The sequence below is a fragment of the Cibotium barometz genome, chromosome 58 (assembly GCF_041138505.1).
Source record: "Cibotium barometz isolate CiBa-2024 chromosome 58, ASM4113850v1, whole genome shotgun sequence".
NCBI classification, from domain to species: Eukaryota; Viridiplantae; Streptophyta; class Polypodiopsida; order Cyatheales; family Cibotiaceae; genus Cibotium; species Cibotium barometz.
Window position 1 is genome coordinate 6,493,103 of NC_141103.1, and position 19,199 is coordinate 6,512,301.

A 19,199-nucleotide genomic window follows, 5' to 3' on the forward strand; every position below is an offset into this window, starting at 1 on the left:
CTTGCACCTATAATGAATACTCAAAATCAGATCTACAGTTGGAGTTGGAAAGTGAAAAAGAAGCTACTACTCCACTCACTCCATCAATGGTAGTAGAGAAGCAACGGAGAGCTAGACTCTCTTTCTTAGTAGCCATCAGAGAAGAAAGGGAGAGATAGACTCTTTTTTAGGTGATTAGTTGAAGGAAGAGCTTTCATGGTAGCAGCCCACCACTCCCTTGAATGTATTCAAGAAGAGATTTCCTTGGTAGGCCACCACTCCCTTGAATGGTTTTTATTTTTTTTGTTACAGTGTGTAAATGTGAACAGAAGTGATGGGTGAGTGCATACTTGAACGTTCGATGATCAACAAATTAAGTGGTCGTGTGTGTGCGCGGTTAGCTTCTAGATCCATGGTGATTGGATGGGGCTAGGCTCGGCCTACGGATCTAGACATGTGTGCATGTGTGGTAGAAAAAAAAAACCAAAATTCTAAGGATAAAATCCAATGTGACCCTAAAGAATCAAACATATATGTAAAAGCTTTAAAAGGAAATAATGAAGGAATTTCAGTCCTTTATTAGGACCCACAGTTAGGGGATTTTGAGGTTAGAGGTGTTAGGCTAGAGGGGAGGAATCGCCTACATTTCTTGGTGAGGGGACTTTTCTCATTGAACCTTGGGCACCCGCTAGGATAGCCTTTCATCAATCCAATGCGGGGGAGGCCCTAAGTGACACGCTCTACCCCGTAGAATAGGTATTTTTGAGGGGGTTCAGAGATGCCAACAACTTTGAAGCCTATTTACACTTGCAACAACCATAAGGATATCTAAACTAACATCTCGAGTTCTGGGGGCAATAACATTTGACAAATGAGGGAGCATAATCATATGGGCACCTGAGAATTTGTTAGTAGCCCAAGGCTGATCATACATCTTTCAAAATTCTTTCAGAAGGGTCTATGAGACCAAGTCATCAACAGTATCTATCATAAACATTGGTATGAAAACATGTGAGAAATAACACAGGTCATTAAATACTTCATAACATAAGCTAAAAATCATTGACTAAGAAAACAAAATAATACAAGGATGGCACGATACAAATGCACATGGCATTCTGAGAGAAGACCTTATTGTAGCATCTGGTCCGCCACATCTACAGTAACTGTTTCGAACACGAGAGTATTGGTTCATTCCGTATGATCCTGACTAGTTGGTGTTATCTACATGTCTCAGGTTGCCTAGTGTGGGGCCCTGAATGTGCAAAGTCATCTCTCTAATAGCAACATCCTCAGAAATTCCATCATCAGACATCAAGCAGCAGCGAAAAACATCCCTAGGATGTGCACTTCTAAAGTATTGTGAGATAGTCTAGGTCTAGTTGGCCAGAAGGTTGCCCAACCCTCTTCCTTTAATACTATTTAGCCTAGTAGAAAGGAGGCCCACAAATTGTTTATTAATATACCTGATGAAACTCGAGATACCCAAAACCCTCCTGAATAAGACAATGGATCTTGGGCATGAAAATGACCACTCCCAAATTTGTGTAAGAGTCCACAGGTTCAACTTGTTTCCACCATAAAGAAATATTTTAAAAGAAATTTGCATGCATGTGATGCAAAAAATGTACCAACGCAAAGTTCAAATTATTTCGGAGACTCCACAAAAATATTTTTACCTTCTCTTCACCAAGGCCTGTTCATACAAAGCTTCAACTACCAAATGCAATACACATATATATAGACTATGTGCCATAGCACCCCAATTCAAGTCATAGCATTGAAGAGTAGGTGCAAACTTAGTTTCAATATACATCCACCTCAAAATATACTTAGTTTCGAAACTTCAAACAAACACCTGATACGGAGTCACTGCAAAGTGATCTGTACCTCTACAAGGTTCTACATACAAGAGGTCTACATCTCCACACTTCTATGGGTAGTCGAATTCCCTTCACCTATTGCCATCTCACACGACGCCTCGTGCAGACTCCACAGCAGTTGCCACTAAATCTAACTCAGCTAAAGGAACCTCGGGTGTGGTTTCAGATTCGGAGTCTGCTGAGTTTGGTTGCCCATTTGTTTCATCAATTTTAGACTCAAGTGCCTCCACTACTTCCTCCTTTGCAGCCTCTCCCACAACTGAAATAGGGGTCGTATCTTCTGCTGGAACACTTAACTCCTTGGGCACCTCCACAACGGCAGCTTCATCCACAGACTCCCATGGCTCAGCAACAACCAAAGGTGAGATGTCATCAACTGTTTTGAACATTCGGTTAGATCCAGGCTGCCATTCAATGTCTCCATCTTGCCCGGTCATCACAAATTTGAACTCAACCTGCTTTTCCACGGGCACATCCTAGCATAACAAAGCCATAGAAGTTGTTCAACATACCAAAGAGAGAAAGATGCATCATGGCATATAATCATGTCACATAAGCTGTTAAGTATACTGAAGAGAGAAGAAACTCAAAAAATGCAGAAAGAATATGAAGAAACAAGTGCCGTGAAAAAAAGAAGTAATAAAAACATGAGAGTTTATTACCACTTCGACAGTCCAGATGTTGCCATCAGCCCATGCCATGGGTATTGCTGCTTCAACATCCCAGTTGCCAAATAAAGGATCATTGCCCACAACATTGAATCTCTGCCCAAAATGGCATTCCTTCTGCAGAACAAACTTCACCCCTACTTTTGGACCTGATGCCATTAAAAAACTAGATCAAAAGCATTTCAAAACCAACTTCAAGAATTTATGACTGCAGTACTCTATGGTTCACATAAGAAAAGAGATTCGATGACATATTTGTGCTTCTCTTGTATATAACTGCGTGCACGTGTTGGTACTGTGGATGTGTACAAGTGGCATGTGTGCACGTGCATGCATGCGTATGTATGTAAATACGTATGCATGTGTGCCTGCTTGCATTGAGGTATGTATGTAGTATGTACACATACATGCATGCATGCATGGCATGTGTACCTGCGTGCATTGAGATATGTATGTAGTATGTACACACAATTTTTCTCTGTATTAGGCTAGAATGGCCCTTAATCCATTGCTGCCAGCCAAACTCAAAACATTGCGTGCCAATTCATCGGAATATAACCTCCCTAATAGAAACCATCAACAATGACCAAGTTGGTATGATTCAAAGCACTGTCAATTGTCTCATGCCAAGTTAGGATACTTTTACAGAAGTATCTTACATGCCAAAACCGCCAAGGTAACATCAAGTGTTTGCAATCAAACAAAACCTTTTACCTTAGTATCTTCACAAAAGTTAAAACACAGAACTAAACTAGCATCAACCTTCTTCCACAGCCTTGTCATCACTTGTTGGCACTGTTTCCTCTGTGAGAGATGGAAAAGGTTCTTCAGTAGCAGTTCCATCCTGCAAAATATATCAATGAAATACTTGAGATGCTGCTCATTTGTGGATACTACTCAGCAAGATTACAATCAAAAGGTTTACATTTCCACGCCTCACATAGATTACAAATAGAGAGGTTGAATGGCAATATCTAAATGCTTTAAAAGTCAAAATGAGCGTGTAGAACACCTAAAACAAGCTTTGGAACTATTGAAGACCAATGAGTTTGAAATGATATTGAACAAGGTGCCTATTCAGAGTAAATCCCTACTGCTGATGGTATTGCCATAAACAGAAATATCCAGAACATAGTCGTGCTTGTTGTTGAAGATGATGCTCAAGTCCAAATGTAGCTGATGACGTTGGTTACATCTTGTCAAGAGCCTGTGTCCAGTCAGCATGCCACATCAACGTAACGTGACATGCACACCTTTTTGGAGCTCCCACCAAAGATGCACTTCTACAGAGATCATTTCCTAAGGCTCATAGAGGTGGGTTCATCCAGCAACCATGCTACCTAGGTATTCACATGTCACATTCCATGCGGATCACAATTGGCCAGCTACGGGTATTGTCATGTGCAAGTTTGCCCATGGACATGTTCAGAAGCTAGTCCAGAAGGGGCAGCCAGAAAAAGATGACTAGAACCAGGATTTGGAGCACAGAGTGCAGATGTGGCAGTATTGGACTAGGAGAAGGACTTGGAAGGATGCTGTCGGCTGCATGAAGGGTCTGTCGGCTGAAACAAAGGGGTGTCCGTTGTACCAGAGGAAAGGCGGCTGCAGGCACATCAAGCTATATGAGAACTCGTCCAGTCGGCTGTCGGCCAGTTCTCCTTTTGTCCAAGGGCCTATAAATAGGCATAGTGCTCATTGTTATGTTCATTCACTCCACTAGGGAGTGGGTCCTTAGAGTAGGACTGTTTTGGTGTATTCCACCCATATGAATATACTGAATTTCCAGCTATCTCTCTCTCTCTCTCTACTCTCCCTTCTGTCTGCGTTTTTGCATCAGCATGTTCTAAGTGGTGTTTAGGGCTGAAAGAAGACTCCCAGAGCTTCCGCGTGTTACATTGGTATCAGAGCATCAGGCTAAATGTTGTTTCAGTCCCATATGATGGTGTACAGGTCCAAGGTACAGGAAATTGCATGGATACGAAGCCCAAGGCAAGAAACACAAGATCGGGAAGAGCTCCCAGGAGGTTTGTTGGTGGTGTTCCACAAAGCCAGAGGGGATGGCAGTCCTGTGAGCCAGATAGGTTCTCGGGCAACGGTCCCAAGGGAGGATTATCCTCCAAGGGGTGGAGTGAGAGTGCCAGACTCATTTCTCAGGAATGAAGACCAAGACAATGTTCAGAGTCGGGGCAAGAACAGATTGGGGACTGGATGGAACAAATGCATAGATATTATTCAGAGTCAGAGTGGTTTTGGAGACCGGGCTGGGTTTTCAGTGAAAAGGGTTGCCAGAGATGGATGGATGACAGAGGGGTTCAGGAAACAGAATGGGATGATGACAGTCATCCAAGAACAGGTTGGAATCCCGTCATCAAGTTTGGCAGAGGGGGATGTCATGTGCAAGTTTGCCCATGGACATGTCCAGAACTAGTCCAGAAGGGGCAGCCAGAAAAAGATGACTAGAACCAGGATTTGGAGCACAAAGTGCAGATGTGGCAGTATTGGACTAGGAGGACTTGGAAGGATGCTGTCGGCTGCATGAAGGGTCTGTCGGCTGAAACAAAGGGGTGTTGGCTGTACCAGAGGAAAGGCGGCTGCAAGCGCATCAAGCTATATGAGAACTTGTCCAGTCGGCTATCGGCCAGTTCTCCTTTTGTCCAAGGGCCTATAAATAGGCATAGTGCTCATTGTTTTTTTCATTCACTCCACTAGGGAGTGGGTCCTTAGAGTAGGACTGTTTTGGTGTATTCCACCTTTTATGAAAGGCAGCCTATGGCTGTAGATGTAGGGTACCTTTTTGTACCATATGAATATACTGAATTTCCAGCTATCTCTCTCTCTCTCCTCTCCCTCCTGTCTGCGTTTTTGCATCAGCATGTTCTAAGTGGTGTTTAGGGCTGAAAGAAGACTCCCAGAGCTTCTGCGTGTTACATTGGGTATCCTACCACCACCTACGAGTGGAGACAAGGCAAGCAGAGCACATATTCAAAGATGGAGAGCTCATGCGGAGACCTCCGGAGAGGATCTGCAGATTATGTCAGAGAGGGGTTGAGACATAGGAGCACTATACTTGTCACTGCCCAGTGTATTCACGGGAGGTATTGCTGTCTCCTCCGTGAGGGTTTTGGCCCATTATCCAGGATCATGGACTTCCCGGACCAGCGCTGGCTAGGACTCTTCCTACTGGAGCTTCGGAGACACAGAGATACAATCCTAAGAGAGTCGGCCACATCCACCAGCCCTCCTTCCTCACCAGCTGAACATCACCAGTTTCTTCCCACCGGCCCAAGGAGAGGGTATCAGCAAGTGGACCCCACAGGTCCACCACAGGTGACAGGATACCTCAGCTCTGCCCCATTCCCAAGGCGTGACTTCAGAACACGCTTGCGTGCTTCAACGTACTCGGCATCCCCAGTCCATGGGACACCAACCACAATCCTCCCATCAGCTCCAAATCAAAGACATGCTCCACCGCCATAACACCATCCTCCCATGTACCGTGACAAAAGGGGACCTTACTCTGTACACCCATGCTCAACATACTCGAGAGAGGTGTACCCTCTACTGGAGGATGATGTGCCCCACATGCTTCATATTCTCATGTAATCCATGATGAGAGTCTCTTGTACTAGTGCTTATACCGTGACAGAAGGGGACCTTACTCTGTACACATGCCATAACACCATCCTCCCATGTACCGTGACAGAAGGGGACCTTACTCTGTACACCCATGCTCAACATACTTGAGAGAGGTGTACCCTCTACTGGAGGATGATGTGCCCCACATGCTTCATATTCTCATGTAATCCATGATGAGAGTCTCTTGTACTAGTGCTTATACCCCCCCATATACTTCCCCATGGTGATTATTGTATCAGCCTCTACTTTCACAGAGAGCTATGTTATTTGTACTTGTTTCCATGATGAGACATACCATGGATAGCATTGTATCACTTTGGTCTCATAGACCCATTGGGTCTTTAGGAGACATTTAATTCTCATGCTTCATATTCTCATGTAATCCATGATGAGAATCTCTTGTACACTAGTTAGTGCTTATACCCCATATACTTCCCCATGATGATTATTGTATCAGCCTCTACTTTCAGAGAGCTATGTTATTTGTACTTGTTTTTCCATGATGAGATATACCATGGATAGCATTGTATCACTTTGGTCTCATAGACCCATTGGGTCTTTATAGGAGACATTTAATTCTCTTTCTTTCTTTCTTTTCTCTCTCTCTCTCTCTCTCTCTCTCTCTCTAGTGTGCTAGACGCCCAAGACCTGCTGGTCCAAGGAGATGGTGCACCCAGTAGCTTCAGATCTGAGAGATCCTCAAGAGACACAAGCCCCTTGGATGTAGAGAGCCTCTATACAATCATAGATGTCGAGGACCCACTTTAATCCCCACATTGTATCATTGTAGCACTCGCACTTTGCAAGGCTGTTGTTTTTTTCTCTCAGTTCTACTTGGGTTTTCTTTATCATGTTTTCTCCATGATAACGCTCATTTCATGGACACATTGTAACACTTTTGGTCTAATAAAGCCTTTGGCCTTTTGTAGATGTTAATAGAACTCTCTCTCTCTCTCTCTCTCTCTCTCTCTCTCTCTCTCTCTCTCAGCGCTATTGGCAGGGTGAGATGCCCAAGAGGACTATCTGAGGAGGTCTCTAGCACCATCGGAGTGAAACAAGGATGCCCACTATCTCTGACCCTCTTTGGACTTTACATACATGAGATCTCAGACTTCATTGATAGAACCGAAGGCGGAGGAGCTTTTCTAGGAGGTATTCTAGTTTCCATCCTTTTATATGCTGATGATATTGTACTCATGTAGATTCTCCTGAGGGGCTACAAAAGCACATAATTACTTTACAAGATTTTTGTGTTAGACATCATCTCCTTGTTGCTGGCTACCTGTGTGGTGTCCTATTTTAGTCTCTAGGGCTGACCATGTTAGCTAGTATCCCCACTTTATGGAGTCTTGGGCACTTTTTCCCTAGTCGTGAGCTGGTCGGCTGCCTACATCTGGTCATATATATAGCCGGCCATACCCTCACTCTTTTTTATTGCGTAGCATTGTTTGCTGCAGTCCATCACATACGAGGTCTTCTTCCCCTCTTGCTCGGGACATGTATTCTTGGTTGATGATATTGAGAGCAAGTCTATGCCTGTGTTTCCTCTCCATCTCGCTCTCTCACTCTCTCTCCTGTGTTTCCACTTTCCCTTCTTCCGCTGTACATTCTATCATGGTATTAGAGCACCGGTGATCTACAGTGTTGGATGCTCCATCCTCTCACTCCTGGCTGTGTTTTTCTGCAGATGGACAGATCTGCCTTTTTTTTCTCTAAGTTGCTGCTGGTCTCCAGGCGTCTTCTCCATTGCAGCTATTGGTCATCCTTTACAGGTTTTGATCCCTGAGATTCACCTGTTTTCTGCTCTGTTTTCAGGGCACAGCACCTAGAGTGCTGCGTTTTCTACAGGTGGTTTTCTACAGCAGTTTTGCAGCAGTTTTCAGATTCATCTTCCCCTGTAGTGCAGGCGGCCTGTTCTGTGCAGGACAACAGCCACAAGTGTGCTGCGTTTTCTTCTCCTACAAGTTTTCTGATGCTGTTTGCTGACCTGAGGCTTGGTGGTACCATATCTCTTCTGCTTTTCCAGATTCAGCCCGTTCTACAGTCCCATTCACTTGAGGATCAGTTTTAGGAGCTGTTTTGTTTCTGTGTGGAGACTTTCTTCTGTGACAGGAGTTTACATATTTTGGAGGAGAGTAGTGATCTTTTCAGAGATCCTGAGCAGAGATTATCTTGTCCGAGCCTGTGTTCTTTGCGGTGTTTGCAGAGAAAGGAGGGTGTTTTGCCTGTGAGGTGTGATCCTTTCACATGGATCACTTGTTTGTGTTAGAAGTCATCTCCTGTCTTTATCAGACACCAGGGCCTCTGTTGTGGGTGTGCCCGCCCAGTATAGGTGTTTTATCATTTTTCCTCACTCCCCGTATTTTTTCCCTATTTTCCTGGGTGTGGGAGGCAGTGTAGGACCTGTCGGCTGTACCAGATGCTGGCCGAGTCCCAGTTGCTCTCTGCTCCTGGCCGACTACACACGTGTGATGGCCGACCTGATATGCTGGCCAACTGCTGTATTTTTCTGGTCGTGGGCATTTCAGGTCCAGTCGGCTGTCCATCTACTGGCCAACTGCACTCATGTGGCCATATAAAATGGCCCCATGGCCCCCCACCTATTGTATTCAGTTTTCCTCGGGATCTTGTGTATAGAGAAGAGTTACATGCCTATCTCTCTCCTTCTCTTGTGCTGTCTATTTTCTGCACTCTACTTGCTCTTGTGGTCTCAGATTTGGTTATCATTTCCGCTGCGTATTTTGACATGGTATCAGAGCCCTAGGCTCTTGATAGATCTTGGGAGTTTTCTGAGCAAGAGGGGGATAGTTACGTTGCTGATTGGTGGACTGTTTGGACTGTTCGGGAAGAGAAGTTGCAAGAGGGCTAAAGTGCTGGACAGCCACTTGCAGGTTTAGAGTTTCTTTTTCCCACCCACCCACCGTTTTCAGTCACATCCCCGCGATGGCACATTTGTTAGAGATGGCTGAGAAGCATGTGAAGATCCCGACTCTCCCCACGTTCCCAGTGGACCGTCAGTTGGACGGGAACAATTACGGCATCTGGAAGGTGATGATGGAGTCTATGCTGGAGTCATATCACCTTGCTGATTTCATCGTTATCGGGGTTCCAAGGCCGGAAGCAGAGGAAGGGGAGTTACTGTCGATGAAGAAGGACCGATAGCATAGGCACAGATGTGGGATCGTGTCAACGCTAGGGTTCGGTCATTTATTTTCCTCAATTGCACACCACAAGTAATCAATCACGTAAAGCACATGACGTTGGCCAAAGGCATATGGCAAAGGGGGTGAATTCTCCTCGACTGTATTTCTCAGATTTTGTGCAGATCATGGCATCAAGAGGGAGCTGGCCAATACAGGATCGCCTTCAGAGAATGGAGTTGTAGAACACAAAAACAGGACTGTGGTGGAGATGGCAAGGACCATGCTGGAGCATCGTGATCTTCCTCGTTCACTTTGGGGAGAGGCTGTGGCAACGGCTGTCCATACCCTCAACCGATCTCCGACGACTTCAGTACCTAACATGACTCCGTTTGAGGCATACTTTGGCAGGAAACCTGATGTCTCGCACTTCCGTGTTTTTGGGAGTGATGCGTATGTACATTTTCCGAAGAAGCAGAGGGGAAAGCTTGACTCCAAGTCCCGCAAGCTTATATTTGTTGGGTATAATTATCCAGATAGGAATGAGATTGCTGTCAGCCGGGATGTGGTCTTTGATGAGCATGTTCCAGTATCCACTGTCGAGGAGCCACCACTTCTTGGAGATCCAGAAGAGTCTGATGATGATTCCCAGACCATCGCTCCACTTGATCACCCTTAGTCAACACAGGAGGTTCTAATCCTGTGAGCTGGTTGATGCCTCGCAGTATCGGGAGTTGGTTGGTTCATTGATCTGGTTGCTGAACACCAGATTGGACTTGAGCTTCTTCGTGGGGCTGTTGAGCTCTTTTATGCAGACGCCATTGAAGTCTCATTGGGAGGCAGGATTGCGGATCTTGCGGTATCTGCAGAGTACGAAGGATCTAGGACTCTTTTACACAGGAGGGGATGGAGTCAGACTCCAAGGTTGGAGTGACTCAAATTGGGGAGGAGATCCAGACACGAGGAGATCTACTTCAGGTTACAGTTTTACCCTCGGCTCAGAAAGCAGTTTCTTGGAGCAGTAAGAGGCAGCCAACTATTGCCCTATCTTCGACAGAGGCAGAGTACAAGGCTGCTTGTGGTGCTGCTTGCGAGGTTGTGTGGTTGCGGAGGCTGCTAGGCGAGATTGGGTTTCCACAAAAGGAGCCCACAGTCATCCAGTGCGATAACCAGAGTTGTATAGCTATTGCTTGGAACCCGGTCTTCCATGCCCGGACCAAGCACATAGAGATACAGTATCACTTTGTACGTGAGAAGATCTTGGCTGGTGACATCTTGCTACTTTATTGTTCGACGGAGGACAATGCAGCGGACCTCTTCTCACGACGTCTCTACCTCAGGCTACGCACATGCGGCACTCCAGCTCCCTTGGGTTGATTTCACAGCCAGGAGCTAAGAGGGGGTGTTAGAAGTCATCTCCTCTCTTTATCAGACACCAGGGCCTCTGTTGTGGGTGTGCCCGCCCAGTATAGGTGTTTTATCATTTTTCCTCACTCCCCGTATTTTTTTCCCCATTTTTCTCTTTTTTCCTGGGTGTGGGAGGCAGTGTAGGACCTGTCGGCTGTACCAAATGCTGGCCGACTGGTCACAGGCAGTCCCAGTTGCTCTCTGCTCCTGGCTGACTGCACACGTGTGATGGCCGACCTGATATGCTGATCGATTGCTGTATTTTTCTCGTCGTGGGCATTTCAGGTCCAGCCGGCTGTCCATCTACTGGCCGACTGCACTCATGGGGCCATATAAAATGGCCCCATGGCCCCCCACCTATTGTATTCCGTTTTCCTCGGGATCTTGTGTATAGAGAAGAGTTACACGCCTATCTCTCTCCTTCTCTTGTGCTGTCTATTTTTGTTGATGATATTGAGAGTGAAGGAGATAGCACAGGCGGAAGGTGGCCGACTGCTCACAGGACAAATAAATAGGAGAAATATAATAAAATGTCAGATAAATGGTAGAAGCCCTAGAACATTGAGATGCACAATTCTAACACCCCCTCTGTAGCTCATAGTGTGCAAGAGTCGGAAGAAGATAAGTCGATGAAGATGCAACATGGACCCTCCAGCACCACGAATACTAGAATCACCTCGGAGAGAGCACCCACCAACCTATTTCCTCGAAATAAGATGCCACCACGAACAGCAAGGAACTTTGCTTGGCCACAAATTCCTACACAAGTGTGCAGTGAACTCCAAGAATAGATGATGAGCTGTTGGACATACCGCGCCCATAATCCCCAACAGTGGACGGCACACATCACGTCCCAAAAGCCTTGAACAATGAACTTGGAACAGATCCAATTCATAATCTCTGTTGTACCAAAGATAACCATGTCCTACCAAATGTCTTCTGCTTGGAACTCCGAATCACGGTCCCCATGCACCAGAAGGTGGAGCTGTAATTAGCTCCCTCTCCCGTCCACAAGCCTCTTCTGGCTGGAAGCACATGGGGGGAAACTGCATGTGTACTAGAGAAGCACACCATCTGGGGTCTCTTGAGCCGGAAGCACCTTGGGAGCCCTTGAAGTGGTACTAGAATCTGTATCACTATCCTGTGTCGTGTCTTTGCCTTTTCTCTGAGATGAAGCCTTGCCCTTGGTTTGTCCTTCTTCTTGGACAAACAATCCTTGGACAGATGTTCTCTTTTCCCGCAAGAGAAGCCCTTTCTTTTGAACTGACAAGTGCCTGGTCAGAACTGTTGACTGACACCTTCAACTTACCTGTGAGATATGAAGGGACTCCTCCAAAAGTAGGGAGCTAAGATCATCAAAATCCAACTGAGTGGATGTGACCTGGCACCACAAAGATCGAGAAAACACATCGTAGTCCGGAGGAAGCTTGGTGAGGATAAGTGCAGCCAGCTGAGAAGACGACAAAGTAGCACCCATAGCCAGTAACTGGTCATGGATAACCTTGGCCTTCGTGAGAAAAGACTGCATGGAATTGCCTTCAGGAAATAACAAGCCGTAGAGCTGCCCCTGCAAGGTAACTGCCCGATGAATCTCGTGCAAAGAGATTCTCCAACTTTGAACATACCTGATGAGCACTGGAGAGAGTTTGCACTGTCGGTGAGACCTCCTCGATGATGGTCCGCACAAGCACAGAATGCGCCTTCGAGTCCCGATTCTCCTAGTCTTGTAATTCCACAACAAATTCATCCTCCTGATCCTGAGTCCACCTCCTGGAGTTTTGAGGACGCTCGGGCTTCCTTTAAGTGCCCTGAACAATGTCCCACAAACCCTTGTGGATGAACCAGACCCGCATCTGAAGCTTCCAATGAGCGTAGTTGGGTCCTTTCAATTTGTCATCTTTGTTCGTACAGGAGGGAGCCATATCCACAGCAGCAAAGAACAAATCTCAGCTCTCAAACACTTCTCTCAAGTGCTTTCCAACGAAGCAAGGCACCAGGAACGATCAGCCCCCTCTCAAACCGTAGAGAGAGAGAGGCAGGACAACACCAAAACAGTCCAAGATCCACCAGGAACCGCCTACTGGAAGGGCAAGGACTCGTGGAGGAAGAAGAAAATGTACAGCCACTTGTCTGGCAACTCCACATGCAAGAGAACTCACCAAATCTGATGCTGGTGCAGAAAACACAGCCACAACTCACCGTTTGCCTCTGTAGAAGAAAACGCAGCCACCAAAACTGGCCGGATAGCCTCTAAAGGAGAAAACACAGCAAAAACAATTACGTAGCTGTAACAGTCTTCCGTGTAGGTAAAAATCTAGCCATCTTTGTCAAGCGGTCTACCACAACCCAAATAGAATGCCTGGACATGTTCTTGGCAATCTAATAATAAAATCCATGGAAATACTTTCCCACTTATTACCTGGGATTTGCAAAGGATGCAACATCCCAACTTATCTAAAGCGTTCAGCTTTATTCGCTTGACAAATTTGACACTTGAGGACATAATCTTCTACATACCCTTTCATCTTTGGCTAATAGTGTAACATGCGGAAGCTCTGAGAGTCTTCTTTCAAGCCTAAACACCACTTAGAACATGCTGATGCAAAAACGCAGACAGAAGGGACAGTGGAGAGAGAGAGAGAGAGAGAGAGAGCTTGGAAATTCGGTATATTCATATGGTACAAAAAGGTACCCAATTCTACAGCCATAGGCTGCCTTGAAAAGGTAGTGAAATACCCTACTCTAATCCTAGTCTAGACCCACACCCAAAGGGGGAGTGAATGAGTCTATCCTTGAGCACACATGCCTATTTATAGCCCCTTTGGACCCTTGGAGTGCTGGCCGACTGCTGGTTGGCCAGCCGACTGGTCATAAATCCATAAACACTGAAGCGCCTGCAGCCGCCTTCCTCTAGTTCAACCGACAGCACCCTCTTCATGTCCTTCTCCTAGTCCCATACTACCACATCTGCACTTTGTGCTCAAAATCCTGGTTCTAGTCATCTTTTTCTTGGCTGCCCCTTCTGGACTAGCTCCAGAGAATGTCCATGGCAATTCTTGCACATGACAAATCTTGTCTCACTAAAGCTGATGTCATGTGTACTCCGAGGTGTCCAGCAGAAGGGGCATCGTGACACTTCTTAAGAATCTTGGACCTAATGTCCGGGACCTTCAGTACACAAATTTTGTCATTACGAAACAGTAAACCATTCCAAATTATCCATTGGCCTCTTGCAGCCTAAATCATAGGTTGCTCAGTCACCGAGTCTTGGTCAATCAATAAGCATCTGTCCTGGATCCTCTACCAATATGGACCAAAATAACTTTCAGTCCTGCAAAGCCATCTCAGTGATTGAAATAAGTCAGTGGAAATCTCGGTGAACGACAAAGTATTCACTTCTCTGATCCAACTAAGCACATCTGGTACACTGTCACCAATTGGCCGACCATTTGGTCCATCTCCAAATTTGTGTCTCGTTCACTTGAGGCCAGGCCGGTGTCTCAAGTGAAGGGGCCAGTATTTTTGCATAACATGGACGGGAGCCAGATTAGTGCCACCCGTGTGTTAGCACGATGGTGTCGTATGGACAGGAGCCAAACTGGTGCCACCCGTGTATGACTTGGACTGTGTTCTATCCATGGGATTGTCACGCCATGGAAGAGCCAGTATTTGTGCCGTGTCTTGCCTATGGGACTATCACTCCATAGGGAGGCTCGTGCCTGGATCTGTGTCTTACCTATGGGACTGTCACTCCATAGGAAGACCGGGATTTATGTTTTTCTGTCGTGCCATCATTGTGCCCGACAGATGTTTAGTACTAGTTCCATGAACGGGAGATATGTCCATGATACTGTTTGCAAATGCATTCATGTTTTGCATGTTTGGAACTGTTTTCGCATGACTTGTATTTTTGTGTTTGCCTGTTTTACGTGCCACTTACGGAGCGGGGACGCCTGCTAGTGAGTCGTGAAGTTTGCTCTGTCTTCTGACGAGTTTTGTTGCGTGTGAATAGGTGGTAAGTGTATTGCACTTGTTTATTTTATAGCATTCTTTTTAACCTTTTGTTTTTATAAGGTTGCAGGTTCACACTCATTAATGAGTGGACACCCTCCCCAAATCTTACTTGGTGTCCTTGGGAGGGTGGGCACCCATTTTTGGGCACCCACGTTTGAGTCATGAAGGGTAAAGGGAACCCCTTATGTGTGGGGGTGGGTGCATGGCCACCTACCCACCCCCCACCTTAGAACTGGCCGCCTCCATGCAAGCTAGAAGGGGGGCCGGCCAGCTGTGGATGTGTGCCCTCCAACACCTACATATGCATGACCACCTCATCAGCTTGGGGATACGACTGTGCAGGCGACCATCCTATCATCGTCCTCTCCACTCCACAGGCGGCTGCATGGGGCTGCGCTCCCCTTCCACAGGCGGCTGCGCTCCTCCCCTTGCAGGCGGCTGCGCTCCTCCCCTTGCAGGTGGCTGCGCCCTCCTCCTCATGCTTCTTCTGCCCTCCCTCTACAGGCGGCTGCGCGCTCTTCCATAGGCGGCTGCGTCCCCAGACCTCCACATGTGGCTGCGCCCAGGCCTCCTCTTCATTCAGCAGGCGGCTGCGCTCAAATCTCCAGGCAGCTGCGTACTCTTCCCTCTTGCCAGTAGGCTGCTGCACCCTGGTGTCCATCTCTAGCAGAGCTGCACTTAGATGCCTCGGGTATTTGTCTTCCACTAGCGAGCTACAGGTAAGTGGATTGAGATTTAAGTAAAGGACTTTGATGTAAATCTGATAAGGGTTACTCTCTGTTGCTAACACCCGTTCGGTGCCGGGTAGTCCAAGCTTCTGGAGAACCACGGTCCATGGGTGCCGAGATCGGGAGAGCCAGGCGTTAGTACGGGAGCGCCTGTTTGTGCGTGGTCCTGGAACACCAGTGGGGCGCTCTCTGCGGATTCCAGTGAAGGCACAGGACCATAGAGACTAGACTACTCAAGTGGATTGCTCTCCTTCGAACATCTACTTCGAGTCTCTTGTTTGGTAACTGTATTCATCTCAGTTGTACATGGACATCATCTGGTTCATTGAACCCATGGAGCATTGTATCTTTTAAATACTCCTAATAATATATTATATATTGAGGGGGGGGTCGGCCCGTTCCAGCCCCAGTGCTGGTGTCCATTGATCAACATTTCATTTCATTTCAGTTTTCAGTTGTTATTAAGTTGTCCATTCAAATTGTGATATTTAAGTTGTGCTATTACGCATGTGGGTGTCCAACAGAGTCTATTCCCACTTGACGGGATCGGTTTCATACACTATTCATGGACCCCTTACGATAGCGTATCTCAAAATCAAAATCTTGCATTAACTCTGCCCATCTAGCTTTGCATCCTCTCAAATCATCCGCATCACACACATATTTCACTGACTGATGAACAGTCAATACCACAAACTTGGAGCCATATAAATAAAGCCTCCAAACCTTGAGAGCGTAAATAACAGCGTAAAGCTCCTTCTCAAGGGTTAGCCAACGATATTGAGTGTCGTCCAGCATTCGACTCTCGAAAGCAACAGGTTTGCCATCTTGAAATAGAGCAACCCCAATCGCATAGTCACTTGCGTCAATCTCAAGAACATAAGACTGACTATGATCAGGAAGTGCTAAGGTAGGTGCTTCCTTGACTTTATCTTTCAGTAGTCTGAAGGCCGTATCCAAAACGTTATTCCAAGAGATAAGCTGATTCGACTTACGTCCACGACCTTTCAACAAGTCGGTCATCGGTAGTGTGAGCTGAGAATACTCCCACACAGATTTCTGAAGAAAAATAACAAAATCGAGAAAAGAACGAAGAAGTCTCACCGTCTGCGGTATCGGCCAAGCCAAAACCTTCTGCACTTGGTCATAGTCAATGCTCAACCCATCTCGTGTGATCTTGTGTCCCAAGTAAATGATTTCTATCATAAAAAACTCACATTGACTAAATTTAGCATATAATCAATTCTGTCTTAAGATAGTCAAGACAATCGTGAGGTGTCTAACATGATCCTCAAGAGTGTTGGGGTAAAGGCATTATGCCCACCCTTATAGTGTGTACAAGCCCATAAGTTTTATAGTACATAGTACACTTAGTACTTTTAATGTACTAAGTGCACTATGTGCACTAGAGCAAATATACATGTGTGATAGGGGAGTCACACACTCATACTTTGGTGAGTTGACTTATCCCCACACGTCTCTCTCTCTCTCTCTCCCTTCTTCTCTGTGTGTGTCTCCCACATGAAACCCTAACCGTTTCAGCTGAGATTCTTTAGCTCCCTTCAACTGGTATCAGAGCCACAACTGCTTCAGCTTGCCTCGTCATTGCGTGCCTTTCTCTGTTGTTGCAGCGAGCGTTGAATGGAAGAATACTAGCAGCACCATCATCAGCAGCAGCAGCCATGGCTAGCACGCCCCCTCAGCCTGATGTCGATAAGGAGGAAAAGCTGGGAATCGTCGTAGAGAGCTCCATCGACGAGGCTCGCATCGTCCAACTTGGTATCCGCTCTTGGCCCAAGGTTTAATGCGCATGTAATTTGAGCTGACGGAGCTTTGTTTTCTGGTTCACTGGTAGCTCGGTTTGCAGCTACGTTTGCTCTCAGGTGACGAGCCAGTACATAGACAGGTTAGCTGGATACAGTTTGGTTTGTTGTTTGGCACATGATGCTTTTGCAGCAGTTCGCAGATGTGGGACGAGTGCATATGGTCTTATGCGCATGGCACTGTTGAGTGCGGTTGAGCTCTATTGAGAAAGAGGATCCCCACAGGTACTGCTTGCATTGCAGGGCGCCGGTTTGAGCGCTTGTCCTATTGCGACGTAGCGACTTCGCCATATATGTACGCTATATGTGGTTCTTGCCATGCACACTTTTGTGGAGCCAGCTTTGGCATTTATGGCAGCCCAGTCTATGATTTTGAGCAGATTTGTATGTGACACCTAGTTGGCAGTCAGATTTGACTTAGTTTATGCTCTTTTATGCACCATGGCATTCATACATGCTGTATGATGTGAGCAATCTCACATTCGGGGCTAAATTGCAGGAAATTGGAGTGCAAATCAAAGGGCTTTTGTGCCAATTGGGTTGATTTGCATGCAGGCACTGGCATTTGATGCTTTGGGCAATGTGTTGATGCCTGTGAAGGTACCAAGTCTACATGCTCTAGTTGCATAACATAGCACTCCAGAATATCTATATAGTCCTGAATCTGGACTGGTAGCTTCTCCACCTTTCGATCCCACACTTGCCTACCCGCAGGTAGGCATACCTCTCTCGTAGGTATGATCACTAGGCATCGTGTCCACATCCAATTTCTGCACAAGTTTGTAATTGACAAAGTTGTGTGAGCTTTCGCGGTCCAGTAGAATGTCGATTCTATGGCCATTCACTTCTCCATAATCTCGGAGAAGATCGTGCAAGCCGAAAACCTTAGAGTTGAACAAACAATCAGAACATGAACTAGGGCAAGAAAGCACATTGATTGAAGTACCTGTCAAAGACAACTAGTTGGCTGCCTTCATCTTGGGTCCTGCATTTGCCTTAGCACCCTTCTTCTTCGGACACTTGTTACGCATGTGTCCTTTTTCTTCGCAGATGAAGCAACATCCCTCCTTGAGCTTCAAAGCCTTCAGGAGACGGTTTTTCACTGGAGTCGAGTTAGAATTCTTCGAAGGTTGGTCCGAAGACTTTCCTTCTGTCGTGCTAGTCATCAATGCGGAGAACTTTCTTTTGTGCTTGTTCCCTTGCTTGGTTACAGTCTTGGTTTTGGAAGAGACCATCGGATCATCATAAATACGCACAGAGTGAATGGCCTCGTCCAAAGTTTTGCACTTGTTATTCTTGACCTGTGAACAGTACGAGTCGGGTAATCCTGCTACAAAGAAACCCAATAGAGTAGTAGAATCATCTTCGTAGCTTTCATATGCAAGTCTCTAAATTGGTTCTACGAGGTCATGGTCAAACTGGCAAACTGAGCAACTATGTCGTAGTCATCCTCATTCTTGAGGAACTCCTTCTTGAAGACTTCCTCAAACTGCGCCCAGGTTGTTGTTTTAGGTCTGAGTTCTTTTCACTAGAGCAAAGCCTTGCTCAAGAGAAAACCTGCTACCAACTGAATCTTTTTGTCATCACCATATGAATGAAACTGGAAGTGGACCTGCCACTTACGTAGCCACATGTCCACAATCTCCTTGGGCCTAAAGCAGATGCCAAGGTATCCATGCCCGAGAGAGTAAATAGAGTAGTGGTCAATAAAGAGATGGAATTCTGCAAAGTCTGCATCTACGCGGTGACTTGAGCTCGATGCTCCGTGAAAGAAGCCTCGAAAGTAATTTTAAACTCCCGAAAATTAGATTTAGTCACAAATTCTTCGAAAAGATCGCCGTCGGCGGCCTCAGTAGCCAGCAAGTCTTCGAGTTTGATTATAGGGTCCATCTCTGATTCTTGGCCCGACATCTTGGAAGAG

The 19,199-nt window shown here is 46.3% G+C and overlaps 1 protein-coding gene across 1 annotated transcript in view; it reads right to left on the reverse strand.

Annotated features, from left to right (window-relative positions):
- Positions 1–1,605: 1,605 nt before the first annotated feature.
- The window catches only part of LOC147605837 (uncharacterized), a 32,437-nt gene continuing 14,843 nt past the window's right edge, over positions 1,606–19,199 (reverse strand). The window contains exons 2-4 of the mRNA XM_086792339.1: positions 3,293–3,374; positions 2,525–2,679; positions 1,606–2,338 (exon numbers count right to left, since the gene is read on the reverse strand). Coding sequence (XP_086648465.1) covers positions 1,949–2,338; positions 2,525–2,679; positions 3,293–3,374 — 627 coding nt within the window. The 3' untranslated portion in view covers positions 1,606–1,948. The remainder of the gene's footprint in view (positions 2,339–2,524; positions 2,680–3,292; positions 3,375–19,199) is intronic.